The 22,695-nt window shown below is 39.7% G+C and overlaps 1 protein-coding gene across 3 annotated transcripts in view; it reads left to right on the top strand.

The window, feature by feature from the left end:
* LOC149543762 (pectin acetylesterase 3-like) overlaps positions 1-22,695 on the top strand; it is a 228,460-nt gene that overhangs the window by 184,287 nt on the left and 21,478 nt on the right. For 2 of the 3 annotated variants that reach the window (XM_089798455.1, XM_089798454.1), the window contains exon 11: positions 5,300-5,445. In XM_089798455.1, coding sequence (XP_089654581.1) covers positions 5,300-5,445 — 146 coding nt within the window. Of the gene's footprint in view, positions 1-5,299; positions 5,446-22,695 lie in introns of those variants that run through there. The other variant, XM_089798456.1, reaches the window with a different exon arrangement.

Raw genomic sequence — 22,695 nt, 5'->3', positions numbered from 1 at the left:
TGACATAGGCTATGTCGAAATCATAGGCCTGTAATTTATTCACCCATTTCTGTTGCCTGTCATTAAGGTCCTTCTGTCCAAGGAAATGTTTCAAGCTATTATGATCTGTTTTTACTGTGAATCGGCTTCCCACTAAGTACTGCCTGAACTTAGCTAGCGCGTGCATGATTGCTAGCATCTCTTTGTCGTAGATGTTGTAGGTTCTCTCCATACCTCGTAATTTTCTACTCTCATATGCGATGGGATGTTTGTCTTGCATGAGAATAGCTCCTATGCCCTCTCCCGAGGCATCACACTGTAGCTCAAAAGGCCTAGTGAAATCTGGAATGGCTAAAACAGGACATGTACTCATCAGCTCCTTAAACCTGTCAAAACAATCCTGAGCCCTCTCTGACCCCTTGAAACTATCTTTTCGTGTCAAATCTGTAAGTGGTGCTGCTATCTGTGAAAATCCCTTCACAAATCTGCGGTAGAACCCACAAAGCCCGAGAAATCCCTTGAGTTGTGAAGTGTTCCTCGGTGGTGGCCAATCCAGAATGGCCCTGATCTTGTCTGGGTCAACCCGAACACTTCCTGCACTAATAATATGCCCTAGATAGAGCAACTCTGTCATCCCAAACTCACATTTACTCATCTTGGCATATAATGACTCCCTCTATAGAATACTGAGCACTGTATCAATATGCTTCAAATGTTCCTCCCAAGTACGGTTGTATATCAGTATATCATCAAAAAATATCAACACAAACTTCCTCAACTGATCTCTGAACACTTTATTCATACAGGACTGGAAAGTGGCAGGGGCATTTGTCAACCCAAAGGGCATGACTAAGAACTCAAAATGTCCATAGTGGCATCTAAAAGCTGTCTTCTCCACATCCACCTCTCTAACCCATATCTGATGGTAGCCGGATCTCAAATCAATCTTGGAGAGGTAGCATGCACCATGCAATTCATCAATAAGCTCATCGATGCGCGGGATAGGGTATCGGTTCTTGATTGTCTTCTTGTTTAGCTCCCTATAATCAATGCACATCCTCATTGTACCATCCTTCTTCTTCACCAATACTACTGAAGAAGCGAAAGGACTTTTGCTTGGCCGTATGTGCCCCATGTCAATCAACTCCTTAATTGCCTTTTCTATTTCATCCTTATATCTCTTCGGATGGCGGTAAGGTGTGATGATAACTGGCTTAGCCCCTTCCTCTAATTCAATAACATGCTCGATTCCCCTATCCGGGGGTCTCCCTGGAGGTATCTCACTAAACACCTTAGTATGTTTGGTTATTATTTAATGCACATCAGGTGGATACTCTAGTTTATGTTGCTTTGTCATCTCAGGCATTACTCTAAACTCTGCTGCCCACTGCACCTGATCATGTCTAAAGAAACTCTGCATCCGCTTGAGTGACACCACTCGAAGTCTCCCATCTGACAAACCTCTGAGCACTATCTTCTTACCATTTGCCTCAAACCTCATTTCCATTTTCTCAAGGTTAAATGTAAACTCTACCAGAGACTTCATCCAGTTCATCCCAAGCACCATATCCCGATCACCAATGTTGACCACAAAGAAATCTCCTGTCATGTCATAATCTCCCAAACGAAGCTGCAAGTTGGAGATTTTCTTGGTACATTCAATTTTGAAGCCATCGGCAACCATCACCTTAAATCCCCTATGCTCCTCTGTATGTAGCCCTCTGCGTGTCACAAACTTCTCATCAATGAAGTTATGTGTCGCCCTTGTATCAATGAGTGCCACAACTCTCTGTCCATCCAAGGTTCCCCTAACTCTGAAAGTGACGGCCTCTTGTATACTTGACAACTGAGCTATCGTGCTATTACCGTGTGCTTCCTCCTGTGAAGAACTATCATCATCTCCATCTGATTCGGATGACTGCTCTGAATCTCCATCTACTGACTCTTCGGCTGAAAAGTACTCCATCTGCTTAGCTTTTGCTTTCAATGGACACTTATGTGACAAATCTCAAGGCTCCCTGCAATGAAAACAAAGCTTCTTCTTCCTGAGATCATTAAGTGTCTCATTGTCCAACCTCTTACTTTCCTCCTTAGTTGGCTGAACCTCTTTATGAAAAGGTTTCCTGTCCTTATCTTTCCTTGAAGGGAAACTCTTTGCCTGGAATTTATTTTTTGAAGATGAAGAGGAATCCATGTCACGAGCTTTCTTAATGGCTTCCTGCAAAGTGGGAGGGTTGAGAGCTTTAATCCACCCTCTCAACGGATCAGCTAACCCATCCATAAATAGAACTAGTATCCTCTGTTCAGATACATCTGTTACTAACACTGCAAGTTTCTGAAACTCTGAAATGTATGTTTCCAATGATCCCCACTGTTTAAGCTGAGCTAACTCCTTGAAATGGAGTTTTGGATCCTTCCTATCAAAACGTTCAATCAGCCTCTCTGTAAACTCCACATATGAGGTAATGTGTGCATGTCCCATAGTGACCATACCATGATGCCACCACTCGTGTGCTAACCCATCTAGATGAATTGCTGCATACTTAATAGCTTCTTCCTCGGGCATAGGGTTCAATTGAAAGTATGTGTCAAGCTTTTGAACCCAAGCTCTTGCTGTAGACTTTCCTGAGCCATCATAATATGTTAACTCAAGTCTCCCTACTTTCTTCCGTAGCTCATAGCTTTGGTTCCTATCATGTCCACGTGGCATATGTTTCATCCGCACATCCATATACTCCCTAAAGGTAATTGCAGCAGTAAAATCTGGCCCTCCGGCTTCCCAATCTCTCCTCAACTGGTCCTGTATATCAGTAATCTAGGGCTCTGGTACGAGCTACTTTGGAGCTCTAGGAGGAAATGTAGGAATCATGGGCCTTGAACTCACTGTCCTAGCTCGCTGGGGTGCATGACCGAAATTGTTCCCAACTTGTTCATCTCCATTATGTGTCCCATCCTGATCATTTCCATTCTGATTATTTCCTCCACCCATGTTAGCATTCAACCCCATTTGACGAGCCATCATCTGCATCATAAGATCCAATCTCTGATTCTGTTCCTATGCCCTTTGTTCTGCTACTCGCTGACCCTGTACCAAGGTCTCTAATAACTGTAAGAATCTTTCCTCTCCAGGCTCTGGACCGGCATTCCTGCCTCCACCTAATCTTGTATTCCTGTCATCTCAGTCACCCATATTGCTGTCTTGATCAAAGAATACCTCTGCTGTGTCAGTATGACTGGATTCTATACCCCCCTGTACGGATGAACTAGATTGTTTGCTTTGCAGGTCTAAACTCCTACTTTGTCTTGCTCTGGTATTGCGGAAATTATAAGGCCCCTGTCGCATGCTCAAACATAAATGCTCTGATTTTAGTGTTTTGACATTTCATCAAACACTTTCCCCTCTATCTGCCAGTTCCAAATTTTCTATAAGACCTCCACAGGATGGCAGGACTTATAGCTCTGATACCACTGTAATATCCTCCCCTGATTTGAACTTTGACTTGCAGAAATTTAACTTAAGGAATATTGTCAAACACTTTGTATGCAAACTCATAAAGCTGATTTCCTCAATAAATTGCTTTCCAATGAGTAGATTTACGAACAACTATAAAGTGACATTAAAATGCATAATACACATCATAACATTTTCACAAACACTTGGCACACATTCAATAGTATATGAAAAATCTGGAAACTCTTTCAATCTGCTAATAAAGGGTGATTTTTAAATGTAGATGTGCACTTACAGCTGCCTTAAAGGCTGCAACAACTATTCAGACTTGTATTCAACAATTATTATGCAAAATATCAAAATTTGAAAGAAGAAACTTGGAATTAGTTGTCATAGTATTTTGCAGATGTAGTCGGCCAGCCCTCCAAACTTCTAATCAGCCGGAAAAACAAGTAAACTTGATACCAACACTGTTCACGCCGTACTGTAGCAAAATACTGTTCATGCCGACTGTAGCAAAATACTGTTCATGCGGCACTATAGCAATAACTAACTTCAGATCTGCACCTCAAACCCTTTTAAATTTCTTTATGCAAACACCCCAAATGAAACCCAGTGTGTTTCCTGAAGTGAAAACACCCTTGATCCTCCTGACTGTGTCTTCCAACAGCGAAGAGAATGCTAGCAAGGAGGGATTCCGTCCTCCAAGCCCGATAATCAGATATCCAGCAATATAACATTAATCTTCATCCAAGCATACAAAAAAAAAGCTCTTCCATTTCTTTTATAGTGTTCTCACAAGAGCTCAATCCTTCGTTTTCTCAATGTGGGATAAAACATAACTCCCTTTATGTACCTTATGTCTCCAATGTGTTATAAAAATAAAGGGAACTCTTTTAATTTAAATATTTCCCACAAACTATAGTCTATGCATTAATAAAGTTAAATATTTAAATTTAACTTTATAAAATGGCTTTATCAATGCATAACAAATCTTATCAATGATAAATAAGTCTTCCTGTCGATTTTAAACAATTACCATCGACATACCACTGTGACTGAATGTCTGGCCATGTCCAAGATGACTTACTATAAATAGTAAGTATGCCCAAAGTTGCCTCAGAACCCCTCAGAAAGACCTGCAACTGAAACTGTCTAGGCCAAATGGCCTCTAAGCCCCCTTTAATGTCCTAGTTAGCCTACGGGACTGTGGGGAAATAGGCTAACGACAACATCATGCAATGAATGCTAGAAAGGGGACATTACATGCACCATGACTAGAATCTCTCAAAACATAAAATACAGTAAACAATATATGGCCGCAATATAATGCGGATCCAGTTAATAGAAGAAACTGTTGATTCAATCTAACTAACAAGCATAATGCTTATTTTTACCTTGTTGAAATCTATTTATAATATTATATAGCAAGATACAATTTTGAATCTGCATTTTATCTTGTGTTAAGATCACAGATGTTTGCAAAGAAAGGAAAATAAGGAATATTATCTTAAATAAAATATTTACTCCAAGAGTGTTCATTTTCTATGCCAACAAATGCACCCTAGTTTAAGATTTATGTACCTCAAAATAATTGGATGGTAAACTTGTATGTGCTGTAATATTGACTCAATTTCAACATTAGTTTCTTTTTGGAGTATGAAAATCAAAATACATTGAATTTTGAGCTTCCTGTGAAGGATTGAATCATGGATCTGAGGCAACATACCACAAGCAAAATGATAACGTGATTTATCAATAAAAATGCTTCTGGAAGTATGATAGAAATCCATAACATGCAAAATATGCTAGGATATGTTGATGCATCTTACTTATTGATAATGTTTATTTGATATCTTTGGAAAACAGGGTATAGGATGCAGATGCTTGATGCTTTGGAAAACTCTAAGGAATCTAAAGCAGGAGGCATGTTTATTAATTCATGCTTTGTACATTGTCAATCAGAGAATCAAGAAACGTGGTTTTCTCCCAAGTCACCAATGCTCAATAACAAGGTAATTTCTGATTTGGATCATAGATATGATTTGTTTTAGTTAAAAGATTTCAGATTATCTTTATTTTTACTAATTACTAATGGTATTGTTATATTGTAATTTAAATATATTTTTAAAATAGAAAAGATAATCAATTAAATGTGAGAAGAACATTAAAAGAAATTTACCAGTTTTCTGCAATCAAAACACAAATCAGGAACACTCCTACAAATTCAATGCACACAATAGCAAAAAATAAACATTCTACCACGATAAAGAGTACCAAATTTGCTGCTCTACCAGGATCACACAACAGATATATAACAGCACTATAGCACTTTACTGCTTTTTAAGTTTATTCTGATGCAATCATCATGGTTGAAACCTGCAACATTGTCACCCAAGTATTCCCACTATTCTGTAGATCAATGGATCCCAAATTTTGGAACTCTTCATAAGAAAGTTGTAATTATCACTTATCACTTCCCCTACCAATAATATCTCATCATAATTACACAATTGCATAGCCATAATAGAAACAAAAAATTGATCAGTAATAGGTTGTAAACTCATCTATCTCACCTACTCCAAGCTACCACCAATTGATGCATAAGAGATAGGAAACTCAATGTAAAACAACATACCAAAAAAGTTTCTTGCATAAATACCATATCCATACCTTGGAAAATCAATTGGTATGGTTGCCCACTTACATCATGATTGTTTGTAGTTTTCATCATCCTTGTTGATGCTACCTTTGGTGCTTCATCAACGAAAGGCTTGAGTATTATCTTCTTTCCATCCACCATGAACTCCAACTCCATCTACTGGAAATCTTGAATATATCAACCAAGGTAATGCGACCATTGAATTCCTAATATGATATCAAAATCAGTAATCCCAGTCATATAGAAATCATTGGGGATGGTGTAGCCATCACTCCCAATGCTCATTTGTGCTACCCTCTTGTTGCATTTCATCCTAAACCCATTCGCCATCATCACATAAAATCTTGGAAAATCCTCGACGGATCACAACATGAATGGTAGTGATACATGGGATAGTCACCATGGGCATGGATAGATTACTTCTTATGTAGAATTTGTGGAGCAACTCATAGAAAGGTTCAATAAAAAAGACCTTGATTTTCATTTCAAGGAACTAACATAGCTCAAGCAATGGGGATCAGTTGATGCTTAAATTTGTAAATTATAGATGTTTTGTTTTGGTAGCTAATAATGCTGAAACAAGGCTCCTTGTTTTATTCATGGATGGGTTATCAATCCCTCTAAGCCGATGGGTTTAAGCCCTCAGTCCTAACACACTTCAGGAAGAAGTGAAGAAGGTAAGAAATATGGATTTTCCTACTCATAAGAATAAAATTCCATCCAAGGAATCTTCATATCAAAAAGACAAAAGCGAAAAAATCCTTTCATAAAGAGTGGCCAAAGCAAGACAAATAGGATAGTGAAGCTCACAATGACTTGCAAAGGAAGAAATTATGCATCGACTGGTCATGAAAAGTGTGCATCGATTATCAAACTCTAAACAAGAAAACAATTAAGAACAAATACCCAATTCCCAGGATCAATGAATTGCTGGTTGAGCTACATGGATCAGTCTACTTCGAAATTGATCTACAGTCCAAATATCATCAGATTCATATGAATGAAGAAGATATTCACAAACTTTTTTCCTGTGTCACTATGGGCATCATGAGTTTTTGGTTTTTGCCCTTTGGCTTTTCGAATGCCCCTGTGACTTTTCAATCTGGTATGAACTATATATTCAACAAATCTATGCAAAGATATTTGTTCGTCTTCTTGATGATATTCTCATCTACAAAAAAACTTGGGAGGAGCATCTAAGGCATTTGGACTGGTCATCATGGAAGCTCGGTTCAATTTACTAATGCTTCAAAGTGACAGTTTGTGACAAAAGCGAAAAATCCTTACATAAAGAATGGCCAAAGCGAGACATAGGATAATGAAGCTCACAATGACTTGCACGAAAAGAAATTATGCATTGATATGACATGAAAAGTGTGCATCAATTATCAGACTCTAAACAAGAAGACAATTAAGAACATATACCCAATTCCTAGGATCAATGGATTGGTGGTCGAGCTACATTCATCATTCTACTCCAAAATTGATCTTCAGTCCAAATATCATCAGATTCATATGAATGAAGAAGATATTCACAAAACTGTTTACCTGTATCACTATGTGCATCGTGAGTTTTTTGGTTTTGCCCTATGGCTTTTCCAATGCCACTGTGACTTTTCATTCTCGTATGACCAACAAACATATGCAAAGATATCTGTTGGTCTTCTTGATGATATTCTCATCTACAAAATACTTGGGAGGAGCATCTAAGGCATTTGGATTAGGCATCATGGAAGCTCAGTTCTATTCGCTAATGCTTCAAAATGCTAGTTTGTGATTACCGAGATTTAGTAGTTAGGGCGCACCATTAGTGTCCAAGCAGTAAAAGTACACTAGGAGAAGATTTAGGTAATCTTGGATTTGCCACCTCCAAGATCACAACTGAGTTGCAAGGTTTTTTATAGAACATTTTTGAAAAGCTTCTCTTAGCTGGGGGCACCTCGACAAACTTGACCAAAAAGGGAGGTATCAAGTGGATAGAAGAAACAAAAGATATCTGATTAGACACAGATAAAGTTAAACACTTGTTGTATTCTAGCATTATCTGATTACACTCAACCTTTTGTGCTTGAGTGTGATGCACTATGTGAAGGTATTGGGGTGAACTTAATGTAGAATGACAATCCCATTGCATATGAGAACCAAAACTCAAGGGTGTGATGTGGATCTATTCCATCTAGGACAAGGAAATGCTTGCCATCGTGAAGCTTTGGCAATAGGCATACAATACATAGTAAGTGGAAGATTTTTGGTATGGGCTGATTGCAATAGTTTAAAATATTTCTTGGACCATGAAGATCTCAATGTTCAACAATAATAATGTGTGAGAAAAACCCAAGCATACGATTTTGATATAGAATATGTTAAGGGCAAGAAAAATATTGTAGTTGACAATCTATCTTGGATACTCATTGCTTGCTCCTTGATGGAGATATCAACCAATTGAAAGTCACATGTCTTGGTTGAATATTCCATGAATATTTTTGTTTGTGAAAAATTGGATCAGTAAATACAAGGTGGTAGATGATATCATATATATAATTATTCTAGTTCTTGGTTCATAGTGACATGGGAACACACTATTGTCGATTCTAGGGAATGAATAGTGACTGCAAATTACACTCTGGTGAAGGAGTGCTTAGTGCATTCGTGTCTCCATGGGGCCATTTTGTCAAAATCACTTTGTATTTATGTTTTTGTCATGGAATAAGGGCATTTGGACCAGTTTGCATTGGACTGAGTCAAGTTGATGCATTAGGAAGTCAACTTGGGTCATTTGTCTGAAGTTGTATGTGTTATAAAGCAACTTCTCTCGTAAACTTGTCATAATGGACAACATCTGGCTTTTAGTTAGGTTGGAAGTTGTAACCATTGGGAGGGATGTAAAAACTTGTAAATAGGTTGTTTCAATGACCATTTGATTGGTTGTTGTGATAAAACAATAAGAACAACATTGATTTTGTGCATTTTCATGGTTCAAGCGTTGTTTTTGTCCATCATATTGACTTGTATGGAGGAACTTTGATCTAGAAGTGATTGTAATGGTTGCAGAATTGAAATACCGTTCTTTTGGTTTTGGTCTAAAACTCTTCATTAACTTTTGTGCATTTTTGAAGCATTTTGCTATGACAGGGTCTAAAACTCTAGGTGTGAGGGTTTGGATCATTAAAATATGTTTTGAGGCCCATTCCACTAGTGGAAAAATCTACAAATTATGGAATGGAAGAGTTGTGAATGAATTTTAAGTTCCCTAAGTTTTCAGGAGTAGGGGGAAGGTGCTAGAGGCCAATGTGGTGATGCCTTAGTCTGATATCTCCATTTAATAGGTGTGTTTTGCATAGGTAGACAAATGGTTTCTTAAAAGATGATGAGTCCTCCAATTGATGAAAGTTCTGTATTTATGCAAAGCAGGGGAGGTTATGGCTTCAGTGATACCATAACTCATAGTTATGAAGGTTTTCAAAATTCAATGCAAACTCCAAACTCCTTTATGGTGAATTTCACTTCCTAAGGCCTTGTCTTCCTAGTAGACCTACAAAAAAAGGTTTTCCAACATATCTTCCATGGCCTGCCCAATCTTGAAAACTGTTTACATTTTGAGATACCCTTTATGCCCCTCTTCAATGTATCAAAAACTTGGATGGGGTTGTTTTTGAACATGTCCTTCAATAATTGATTGGTAATCCACAATTAGGCCTAATTAGGCCACTTTTACAAAGCAAGCATAGGTAATCAGCAATTAGTCTTGGCCTGACTAGGCAAAATTTCTGATTACCAATCAATTATTGAAGGGCATGTTCCAAATCAACCCTATCCAAGTTTTTGATATGCTGAAGAGGGGCATAAAGGCTATCTCAAAAGGTATACAAATTTACAAGATTGGGGAGGCCATGTAAGATATGCTGGAAAACCTTGTTTTGAAGGGCTACTAGGAAGATTGGGCCTTAGGAAGTGAAATTCACCATAAAGGAGTTTGCATTGGCTATATGAAAACCTTTGCAATTGTGAATTATGGTATTACTGAAGCCATAACTACCTCTGCTATGCATCAATTGGTATCAGAGCGGTCTGATCTAAAAGAGGGAAAAAGTTGAAGAGAAGACGAAACCAAAATGCCTCCGGAGGGGAATGCCATTGCAAGGGAAGTGAGTGAGTTGAAGACAAAGAATGCTAATGAGATTAAAGAGTTAGACAAGGTTGGTTGCAAGATTTGAAGCCCTAGAATCAAGTGAAAGAAGAGATGAGGTCAAAAGGGATATAAGTGACCAAGGGGAACAGGAATTTTCCCAAGAAGGGTCTGAGGAGGAGATGCATCCTTAGGACTTGACAATGGCTAGGCTTATAAAAGCAATCAAAGGAGATGGTCACAAGGCCAAAGTGGATTTTGTTCATATATGGAGGAAAGTTGGATGTAGAGGAACTCGTAGATTGGATAGGAGCATTGGAAAATCATTTTGAATCTGAAGATGTACGAGAGGATCAGAAGTTGAAGGTGGCAAAATCTAAATTGGATGGATGTGCCCCACTTTGGTGGGACACTGGACAAACTGATAGGAGGAAGAAAGGAAAGTCTATAATAGCCTCTTAGGACAAGATAGTGCCAAAGCTCAAGGGGAAGCTCTTGCCAAATGAGTACAATGTCTAGTTGTATAGGAGGCTTAAAATTTTAAAAGCAAAGGAGATGGGTGTGCAAGCATACATGAAAGCTCTATAAGTTGAGCACAAGGATAAGGCATGAAGAGGATGATGACGAAATGGTGGCAAGGTATCTCAATGGCTCAAGGTATAACACCCAAGATGAGTTGAGTCTAACCACACCAAGGATAATGCTACAATTTAGCAATCAAGTCTGGGGAAAAGATAAAATGGAGACAAAATAACAAGGCAGAGATAGAGGAAGGAACTTGAGAGGTAGAGGCAATTTTGGAGGAAGAGTATGATCACAAAGGCAGCAAGGAGAGACAAGCAGCCATATTGAACAAGGTGGTGCAGGAGACCAAACTCAAGAAGCAGATTTGGTGGACAGGGGAGAGGGTCAAATGCCTTCTCACACAGATGTTGTCAATGTAATCAATTTTGTTGTTGGTAGAAATTGTGTATTGGCTGACGGGTCCCTTTGGAAAAAGTCCTGTTATATAGCTGACGGGAAAATAGTTGTAGCGACATGTTGTATGGGGCCGACGAACTCCTTGGGGAAAGTTCTTCGAAAAGTATTTATAACCCCTTCGGAAAGCATTGTGAGGATATTGGACGATGAAAACATAATGTACTGTTTGGCATATGCAAATAATAAGAAGAGTTTTGCTGTTTGTTGTTGGTATTCATTGTCTGTGTGCGTTTCTTAATTAACCTATGCGGAAAACATTTGGCGCCGTTGCCCGATGTACCTAGTATGCAAGCAGGTGGATATGAATTAAATGCCGAATCATTTGAACAAGAATAAGAATAAGTTGAAGGAAAAGGATGACATACGCATTGTGCAGGAAAATTTAATTTTGGCTCAGCAGACAGAGCGTCAAAGGAGATTTCGGAAGATTGCCGACGGAAACAAGAGCGCGGAAGGATTGTTGAAGGAGACTCAATAGCGGCTCGTTTTGGTGGAAGAAGCGAGGGAGGAGTTTCTGAACCTGCATACGCCACGGGAAGAGAATCCTGACGGAAGGAGATCGACTCGCACGGCTCAAAGTGCCGAAGGAGCACGAGCGTGGAGTGACCTCTTCATCTGAGATATACTTCCGGAACGAACAACTTCGGTTGACGAACCCTCTTCTTCACAAAACAGCACGGAAGTCGAAAATAGTGCGAGTATTGAAAACAGCGCGAAAGTCGAAAATAGCGCGGGTGCTCAAAACAGCACGGGAGTGCAAAACAGCGCAGGTACACAACAAAAAGCCCAACATACAGTGATAATGGCAGGTCCGAAAGAAAAGTTGCCTAAATTTGATGGTGATGAAGCAACTGATCCCATTCGACATTGTAAAACATGTGAAACGATCTAGAGGGCAAATGGCATAACAGATACAAATGAATGGATCCGACAATTTCCCGCTACCCTACGGGGTGTTGCGATTGATTGGTTTACTGATACTGATCCACAAAAGTTAAACAGTTGGGATAACATTAAGGAGTTCATTGCAGAATTTCAACTTTTGCGCGACGATAATGAAATTGTAGCAGAGATATTCAATACCAAACAAAAGAAGAATGAAACAGTACGGGTCTTCACCAGGAGGTTGAAGGACTTAATCAGTAAAATGGAGAATAAACCGGCAGATGGGCTCCAGAAAAGATGGTTCATTGAAGGCCTTCACCTGAAGCTGAGGAAAAAGATGAAGATCGTGCCACCGACATATATTGAAGCATGCAATCGGGCATTGAACCTCGAAAGTGAACAGAAGACAAAGAAGAAGAAGAAGACCAGCTCATTCAATTAAGATGACGATGAGCTTTCAGGAAAAGATAGCAGCGACGATGAAGGCAACAGCAAGAAAGTTCGTGCTCTTCAGAAGGACATGCTTCGGATGGTGAGGGAGTTCAAAAACATGAACAAGGAGACTAAGGGCAATGACCTATGGCGCACGAAGTGCAAGAAAGAAGGCCATACGAAGGGATCCTGCTCAAAAGATCAATTTTGTGAGATTTGCTAGATTTTGGGACACTCGGTAAAGGAATGCCCTTTCAATTTGAAAACAAGAACACCGCAGTAAGTGTTTCTGACACAGGAGGCATCCCCGTCAGGAGGGAAAGGGAACACCAGTATGGAAGGTGCCACATCGAGCGGATACAGAAACAACTGGCACAGTCAAAATAACAACAATAACAACAACAACAATACAGGAGGAAGCAGTCGAATTCAGTATGATGCGAATGGTCGACCGATTGTTCAATGCCGCGCATGCAATCTGTGGGGTCACTTCACCCGAGAGTGTACAACGGCGAACACACCGAAGTTGTTATGTAGATGGTGTGGACCTGGTGATCATGACGATACTAAGTGCCTGAAGTCTGGAGTCAACTTGATTACTGTCGGGATGGATGAGGAAGAAGTCCTAGCAATCACTCGGAAGCAGGAGAAGCTATATCCTAACCCAGTGAAAGAAAAGAAGAGACTAGAGGAAGCACGGGTAGAGATCCAGAAAGCAACACAGGTAGAAACGGCACACCTGAAGGACACGCCAAGTACCTCCGTACGGAACTACGCAAAATAGAACATTGTACGGAAAATTTTGTAAGCCGAGATACCTGTCAAGATAAGTGATCTGTTGCTCACTATGCCTCAGCTCCGATCGGCACTCACAAACATCGTTCCCGTTGGTCAACTACCAGGAGAACATGGAAGGAAGCAAGAAAGTGGCGCAACTGTAGAAGATCCGATGTTGTTAGCCCTCTCATCCGGACGCCATCCGGCAATCGTTGAAATGGGAATTCTCGGGACTGTATTGACGGAAACAATTGTGGACGGAGGGTCCGGTGTCAATGTGTTGCCTGAAGACACTTGGAAAAAGTTGGGACAGCCGACATTATGGCCGCGAACATTCCAGCTGCTAACGGCCGATCAACATGGAATCAAACCATTGGGAGTCCTGACAGCACAACCAGTGATGATTGGAACACAGCCATTCCTATTGGACTTTGTCGTGATCCCACTAAAGCGGAGAGGATATGATGCCATTCTGGGCCGGGGGTGGCTGATACAAGCCAAGGCAAAGCACGATTGGAAGAAAAATACTTTATCACTCGAAAACAAAGGCCGAAAGTATGTCATCGATCTACACACTCAAATGGTTGGAGAAGAAGCTCTATCGTCGGATTCCAAAGGAGAAGATAATGAGAGGAGGCAGAGTATGGAACCCGATCAGGAGGGAGTCCTACGATTGGAAGGAGATGACGATCTAGATTCAGTAAATGGTCTTTACCACTGGTAGATAGAGGATTATGAGCTCTTTCCAAGTTGTAATATGCTAAGGATCGACAAAGGTAAGAAGGAAGAAGGAAATGAATGTCCAAAGAAACATAGAGAAGCCGAAGGAGGAAATGAATTTCCGAAGGAACACAAAAAAGCCGAAGGAGGAAATGAATGTTCGAAGGAACACAGAGAAGCCGACGGAGGAAATGAATGTCTGGAGGAACATGGAGAAGCCGAAGAAGGAAATGAATGTTCGAAGCAACACAAAAAAGCCGAAGAAGGAAACGCGAGTATGACTGAAGCTGAAGGACAGAACATACAGTACGAACCCAAAAGAAGGAAAGATTCTACTATACGATTGCGCCGGAAGAAAGTATTACGTCGAACCACAAATATAGCAGAACGGTACCAGCAGCAAGGAAGACACACGATACGGTCTGCACAGGCAACAAAGAGGAAGGGTTCAATAAAAGTTGCAGCAGTACGGAGTGGATGTGTTATTCGCAGCCAGAAGGGGCAGCTAACGAACTCCATGGTGCGGAGCTTTGGGAACAAACTGGGCGATATGGAGATGACACTAAACAGGCATAGCAGGTTTCAACCAAGACAGTTGGCGTTGAGGGATGATGGACGAAATAAAATCAACCCAGGCAAGTTCAGAATTCGGGAGATGGGTGATAATGGAGTAGTAAAACAATGGATGCTAGATGGAAAGGAAGTTGTTGACATAGTGAGTAGGTCGAAGTTGAATGTCTGCCATGAAAGAAGTAACGCACCTCCATGGACGAACATCTGAGAGAAGAAGACTGTAAGTACTGTACATATGTAAATATTGTACATAATTGTTCAAACAAAAAAAAAGAGAGAAAAAAGTACCATACTGTTTTCAAGGAAAAGTACCATACGGAAAAGTGTCATACGGCTTCCATATGTACCATACGGATTTCATAGTTGAAGGGAAGAATACTGTACGGCTTCCATATTTACCGTACGGTTTCATATTTGAAGGGAAAAGTGTCGTACGGTTTCCATATCTAAAGAAAAGGTAGCACTGTACGGTTTTTCATATTTGAATGTGTACAGTTTTGCTGTAGTACGGTTTTTAATACAATGTACGGATTTTAACTGAAGGCTGATGTACGGTTTTAGTATAGTACAGTTTTTTAGCAGTGTATGATTTTTAAAGAGCTGCATATTGTAACATTGGGACCACCGTACGGATTTTAATAGCCTGAGAAGGTTAACGTACGGACTTTAGTGAAATCACCGTACGATATCCCAGTACGGATTTTCAACAACAGTTATGGTACGGATTTCTAGTATAGTGACCGTACGAATTTTTTAAGGGTTTGATTAGTACAAATTTCTACATGTGCTGTACGGATTTTTGAGGAAAGCCATTGACACTGCGGATTTTGGTTGTACGGCATACGGAATTTGGAAGTAAAGATAGCTTACGGAAATTATAATTTGGAATGCGAGGTAATTGTACGAATTTTTCAAGCATATCATGTGTACGGATTTGGATTGCAAGATTACAGATTCTGAAGAGTGGGGTTTTGGCGTACGGCTTCTACTTGCTATTTGGTAGCACCAAAGGGTGACAGGAGGTTTTCTAAAAAAAAAAAAAAAAACCGTCGACAAATCAAGAATGCTCAGAATGAGTATCAAATGATGCCACAGGGTAGAGGAAGAACCAACGATTGCCAGAAAGAGTGTAGAATCGGCAGAAAATGACAGAAATGGTGTGTTCCATGTAGTTTTGTGTGGGTTTCAGAGTGCTAATTTGGTCTTGGCGGCAACCCCACCCTATACTGCGACAGGGAGTGCACCTGGGGCACTGCCCCTCGACCCCGCCAAGGGCATTGCCCCTTGGACCCCCAGCCGTTGCGGATATCAGTCGTGGGAGTCTGACCAATTGAGAAGACTTGGAGCTGCTACAGGCATAGAGTGTCTGTGTATCAGAGGTGCTGAGAGTAGGTGTTGGCCGTGAGGCTATCTTGGTGGATGCATAGAGAGCTCGGGAGGAGTTGATCATCCAGTTGGAGGCAGTGCAACGACACTTGGCTCAGGGTACCGAGGAATTGGAAGCAAAGAAAGCAGCACAAGTGGCTATCAAGGTCAGCTTGAGGAGTCAGTATTGTGTTAGCAAAGGCTATAGATGCAACGGGATGAATGTGAAAGTGATGTGGCAAATCAATATTGTTGTATTAGTTGTTTGAGTTTTGTTTTGTAGTCGTCAGGAGACGACTTTTCTTTTTTGGGGGGGATGATGTCGTCGGTAGAAATTGTGTATCGGCCGACGGGTCCCTTCGAAAAAAGTCTTGTTATATAGCTGATGGGAAAATAGTTGTAGCGACATGTTGTATGGGGCCAACGAACTCCTTCGGGAAAGTTCTTCGGAAAGTATTTATAACCCCTTTGAAAAGCATTGTGAGGATATCGGAGGATGAAAACATAATGTATAGTTTGGCATATGCGAATAATAAGAAGAAGAGCTCTGTTGTTTGCTGTTCGTATTCATTGTCTGTGTGCGTTTCTTAATTAACCTATGCGGAAAACAAATTTGGTCATCAATCATGGAAGTGCTTGGATATAAAATCTTTAACTCCACATGGAGGTAAAAGGAGAACACAATTGGTACAGGTAGAAGATAATGGAAGTGTCAAATCCCCTTCTAAACATGCTGCTCCAAAGATAGGCGAGTCTTTGATGTGAGAAGGACATCGATCAAGGTGCCTACAACAAGAGAGCCTCCTAAGTGGAAGTCGTAGTTTAGAACCTCTTGTAAATCTCAAGATAAGGCATGTAAGGTTATTGTTGATTTTGTTTCTACTAATAACTTGGTTTATTTAGAGATGGCAGAAAAGTTGAACATGCAGAGAGTCCCACACAACACACCTTCCAAGATCTCTTGGTTTTAAAAGGGCCAACAAGTTTTAGTAAATGAGTGAACATGGATTGAGTTCAATATTGGGGGTATAAAGACAAAATCTTGGGTGACTTTATCCCAATGGATGTATGCCACTTGCTCTTAGAAAGACAAGGGCGATATAATAGGAGAACTAAACATGATGCGGAAAAAAATGCCTATGTGATAGATGTTTTCCTCAATTTTGTATTTTGCGAAATTGGATAACCCTACGAAAATTCATAGGATAAACTCTCTAAGGTGTTTTCTTAGTTTTATTTGATTTTGGTTTTGTTTTTGCCCTAGGATTGTGGCATTTTCAGTATTGCTTGTTTTGAGCTTTCTTAGGCCTAAATCAGAGTCGTCTATCAAAAGTTGTTAAGGAATTAAGTGTTCTATAGGTGGGTTTTATAGGCCTAACTGCATATCTTCATTCTTTGGTTAAAATCTTGCCTAGGTGTGCTTGTCGTTGATTATTGCATAACATCATATGAACTATTTACTTGTGTTTAGGAGGAAAATGGAAACACTTAATAAGATGTGCTTATTAATTAAGGTCTTCACCGTAACACTCAGTACAAGAGAAAGAGGGACTTCCATGCATAACTCTCAATATATCACGAGTTTGAGTAGCAAAACACAAGTAAGATGAAGGCATGCTAATTCAAAACTCAAATTATATTAAGAAAGTTTCCAAGCAAGTCTCTTTCATGCAATGCTAATTCACCTTAGATTTGTTATGCGAAGGTGAATTGATTTAGATCAATTAACTTGCCTAGGTTTCACTGATTTAAATACAAGAAACACAAGTACAACCCTAATCATGCAAGAATCTAAATTTGAAACATAAATGGACAAATAAGAATGCACATTACCTTGAGACCGTCAAGAGGAAGATACTTTGAAGGCCTAAAAGCAGCTGACTAGAAACAACATGAACATAATAGAGACTAGATCTAGAATCAGGAAACTCAGAGAAATAAAACCCAAAAAGCAATCTGTCCTAAGTATAGGTTGACCTGTCACGACGTATACGTCAACTTGGAGGTATAGATCTACTTAGGTTGACATATAATAGGGCCCAAAACTTTTGCGAATCTCAAAATTTCTGCGAAAAGGGTACTTAGATCCGCATCTGAAACTTCAATCCTAGAGCCTACACACAACAAAAATGGGAAATTTGTTGGGGGAGGGCTTGTCTTGGTCAAGCTCTAGGTTGAAGAACTAAACTTGAAATGAAATAAAATGTAAAGTATGCAAGGAAGCTAGATAAATTGTAAATAATTCACCTTGCTTGATGAAACCCTTCTTAGGAAGGATTTTGCAATTCTAGATGTTGTTGATGCCAAGTCTTTAATGTGAATGCAGGAAATCTCCACAAATGCAATAGATCTAATCAATACAGTATCATGGAACCATGGATATAGATGTGCTTGAAGGAAGAAGAAGAAGAAGAAGAATGAATGAATGTAATATAAATCTCCTCCCTTGCTAACCAACAATAGACACTAGATCTTTAAGAAGAAATGCTCCAAATGAATGCTTGAAGATGCCAATGTGCTTGATCATAGATGTCTCATGTGTGCATAGATATCTCCTTATGTGTGCATATGGATCTCTTGCTATGAATGCCTTTTATGAGTGTATATGATATGAAAATGAAATGCTCAAACTCCTTTAGTAGTTTTCCACATTGAAAACAACAAGAGTCAATCGAAGCATTGGAGAAAATAATTTAGAAACCTAAGATGGCATTAGATCCGAAGTTAATTTGGTCCCAAGTATAGGTCAACTTAGGTCGATGTATACCTCAACTTGGGTTGAGCTATACATGAGGGTATTTGAGGGTCCATAATTCTAAGGTCTCAAGGGTTGTGCAAAAAGAATTGGGAAAACGGAAAGTTGAGCAGGAAATATGGTTGCTTTAAGCACAAATATATCCATGAACCACAAATTCACTAAAGGATAGGAGCTAAAGTCTTAAACAATTGGTGCTTCCATTTTTAGATAGTACAACTCGTAAAATGAAATTAAAACGCATTCTCATATAATCATATGAGGATATACGATGTTTTAGTGAATTTATGATGTAATTGTGGGCATTTAAAGTCTAATTATAATTAATTGTAAAATTAATAAGTCAGAAATCTATGCGCATTAAAGGTGGCATATTAAGAGGCTACTGCATATGGTAAAAACATCATGTTTTATATGCAATTTCATATTAAAAGCCTGTTATAATTTTTGGGGCTCTTATTAAATTGAGTGGGTGCTATTTTGACATGTAAAGTGAGCTAAAACATTCGTCCCAGTAATAGGTGTTGTTTGATAAACACATTGCATATACTTGAAAGTGTAGTTTCCTCTAAAAAGCCCATATAGAGCCATTTTGAGCATGCGATTACAACTTTGAACTTCGTTTTCTTAAAACATAGTCATTTCTCACATTCAAATGAAGTTTATGGGCTGTTTAGAGTTTATTAATGCATGTATTTGAATTAATAAAACTCATTTTTTAGCATTCATGTGCCTAAAAGATGTAATTTTCCCAAAGGCACACCCGAACTATCCTAAGGGAAAACACCTAAGGGGATCACTTAAGGGAAAGCACCCAAGAGAATCATCTAAGGGTAGTGTTGTTGATGGGGACACAACCCAACAACAGAATGGACACAATAGAAAAGGGGAATTATATTAATTGAGAAAATAAGCTAGTACAAACAGTGCAGAGAAAATAAACTTCAAAACATGCCCTGCGGGCTTACAATAGCATAAATCTGGAGAATATTTCTCCTTTTAGCACCTCTTCTCAAACTCCACTCCGAACTGCCTTGTACAATGCCAAAAATCTCCTTAAATAGACCCCGGAGGGTTAAGGACTAGGAGTACATTCTAGAAAGTGCTAGTAGGCATCCACCGACAAAATAGAAGGTTCCAGAAGCCGCGTTAGAAGTCGGTGCAAATCTAGAAGAATCCAGAAATGGTAGCCGAACTTCCGGGAGGCATAACTTTTGAACCGTAGCTCCGATTGACGAACCGTTTACATTTTCAAAAAGCTCTCGAAGCGCTCTATAGCCCTATGGACCAGCTTCGCTCGTCCCCCATTTTTCGACCCTTTTCGAGGTCATTTAATGCCCCAAACCTGACTTTGAAGCATTCTTAGGAGGTCTCCAAAACCCGAAAAACTGCAATAACTTTCAAACCGTGGGGCCTTTTTACCTGATTCTTTTTCTGGAATGCTCTAAATCTCAATTACATTCATCTGGCCAAGTCACACCTTCTAGGTCACCAAAATGATGGCCCAAATACATGCTCCTATTTTTTCGGGATTTTCAAACGCACTGATAGTTGAACTATGAGAGTTGGAACCTTTATTTGAGCCAAATGGGTATCCAAAAATGTAAAGACATAAAACAGAAACTAAGTCTAAGTACATTTTTTTGGGTGACACAGGATTGCCCTTATACCTTTGGATGCTCCTGCATCAGACACCCAGGGTAGATTGAAAAGTGACCCTGTCAGTTTATGGATGGTAGAGGAAATCCCAAATGGGAAACCTCGGCTGCTGAAATCCAAGTTGAGTCCTCGATCGGCCGTCCTTTCCATTTGACCAAATACTCTTCATACTGCCTGTTTCTGGTACTCCTACCCACACGATGATCTAGAATGTCTTCTATCTCTTCCTTCTTAGAAGAAGGAATTGGACATGGCTCTAAAACCAGCTCCTTATCTGCACCATCATCATGATATTCTGTTAAATCTGCAATGTTGAAAATGGGAGAAATGTGAATACCATCTGGCAGCTCCACCTCATATGCATTTCCTGAGTTATGCTTCTTCAAAACTTTGCAGGGGCCAAATTTCTTCATTTTCAGCTTGTTGTAAGTACCAACTGGAAATCTTGCTTTTCGTAAGTGCACCATGACTAGATCCCCTACTTGGAATTCCTTATGTCTTCTCCTTTGATCAGCCCTAGCTTTATACTCTTGATTCATCTTGATAATGTGTGCTTGAACCTCCTCATGTAGACGCTTGATGTGTTCAGCAAATTCCTCAGCTTCAGCACTTGTCCTCTCCCCTTGTTCTATCTCCCTCAGTTCTGGTGCAGTCCTTGGGCTATTCCCATATACAATTTGAAATGGTGATTTTCCAGTACTCCTATTTACAGAGTTATTATAAGCAAACTCTGCCTGTGGTAGAATCAAATCCCATCCCTTGGGCTTATCTCCAACTAAACATCTCAGCAAATTGCCCAGACTTCTATTTACCACTTCTGTTTGGCCATCAGTCTGTGGGTGATGCGTGGAACTGAATTTCAAGTCTGTTCTCAACTTCTTCCACAATGTCCTCCAGAAATACCCCACAAATTTAGTATCTCTGTCAGAAACTATACTCCTTGGAAGACCATGTAGTCTTACCACCTCTTTGAAAAACAAGTTTGCAATATGGACAGCATCATGAGTTTTGTGGCATGGAATGAAATGTGCCATTTTGGAGAACCTATCCACCACCACGAATACTGAGTCATTACCCCTTTGTGTCCTTGGCAATCCAAAAACAAAATCCATACTTATGTCCTCCCATGGCCTTGATGGAACAGGCAATGGCTGATATAGGCCAGTATTTTGACTAAACCCCTTGGCAACTTGACAAACCTGGCAACTCTGTACAAACTTCTTCACATCCTGTGTAATTTGAGGCCAAAAATAATGTTCTCTAAGAATGGCAATGGTCTTATCCCGACCAAAATGTCCTGCCATCCCTCCACTGTGTTTCTCCTTAATCAGATTTTCCCTCATGGAACTCCTTGGAATGCACAATTGACTACCTTTGAACAACATGCCATCCTGAATCAAATAGTCTAACCACTTGGTTCTATCTATAGCAACAGGTTCTTTACAAGCTTTCCATGCTTCAGCAAAATTAGGATCCTCGGGGTACAAATTCTTGAGTTCATCAAACCCAACTACTTCAACCTGCATTGTTGTAAGCAACAACTGTCTCCTACTTAATGCATCTGCAACCCTGTTAGATTTTCCACTTCTATGCTTCAACACAAATGTATAACTCTGCAAGAATTCTACCCACTTCATATGCCTCTGATTCAATTTACCTTGGCTATTTAGGTAATGTAATGCCTGATGATCAGTATACAAAACAAATTCCTTTGGCAATAAATAATGCCTCCATTTCTTTAAGGCCTGAACTATTGCATAGAACTCTTGATCATAAACAGAATACTTCTTCTTTGCATCATTCAATTTCTCACTAAAATATGCAATAGGCTTACCTTCTTGGCTTAATACAGCCCCAACAGCGCTGCCACTAGCATCACAATCCACCTGGAACACTTTTCTAAAATTTGGAAGTGCCAACACAGACTGTTCAGTCACCTTCTTCTTCAGCAATTCAAAACTTCTCGCAGCTGCTGCAGTCCATTTGAACTCTTTTCTATCCCCTCTTATTGTATCAGTTAGAGGCGCACATATGCCACTGAAATTCTTAATAAACTTCCTGTAAAAACTAACCAGACCATGAAATGATCTTACCTCAGTAGCAGACCTTGGAGTAGGCCATTCCAAGATGGCTTTTACCTTCTCTGGATCCATTTTGAGACCTTCAGGTGATATAACAAATCCCAAATAGACTAACTCCCTTTTTGCAAAGACACACTTCTTTAGATTAATTAACAGTTTCTCTTCCCTTAGCCTTTCAAGGATACTACGAATATGCAGTAAATGTTCTTCCAAAGTCTTGCTGAAAATTAAAATATCATCCAAATAGAC

This window comes from Cupressus sempervirens, chromosome 8 (assembly GCF_028749045.1).
Source record: "Cupressus sempervirens isolate cs-2001-9-10 chromosome 8, ASM2874904v1, whole genome shotgun sequence".
NCBI lineage: Eukaryota > Viridiplantae > Streptophyta > Pinopsida > Cupressales > Cupressaceae > Cupressus > Cupressus sempervirens.
Note: the sequence above shows the minus strand (reverse complement) of the source record. Positions and strands in the feature narration are given on the sequence as shown.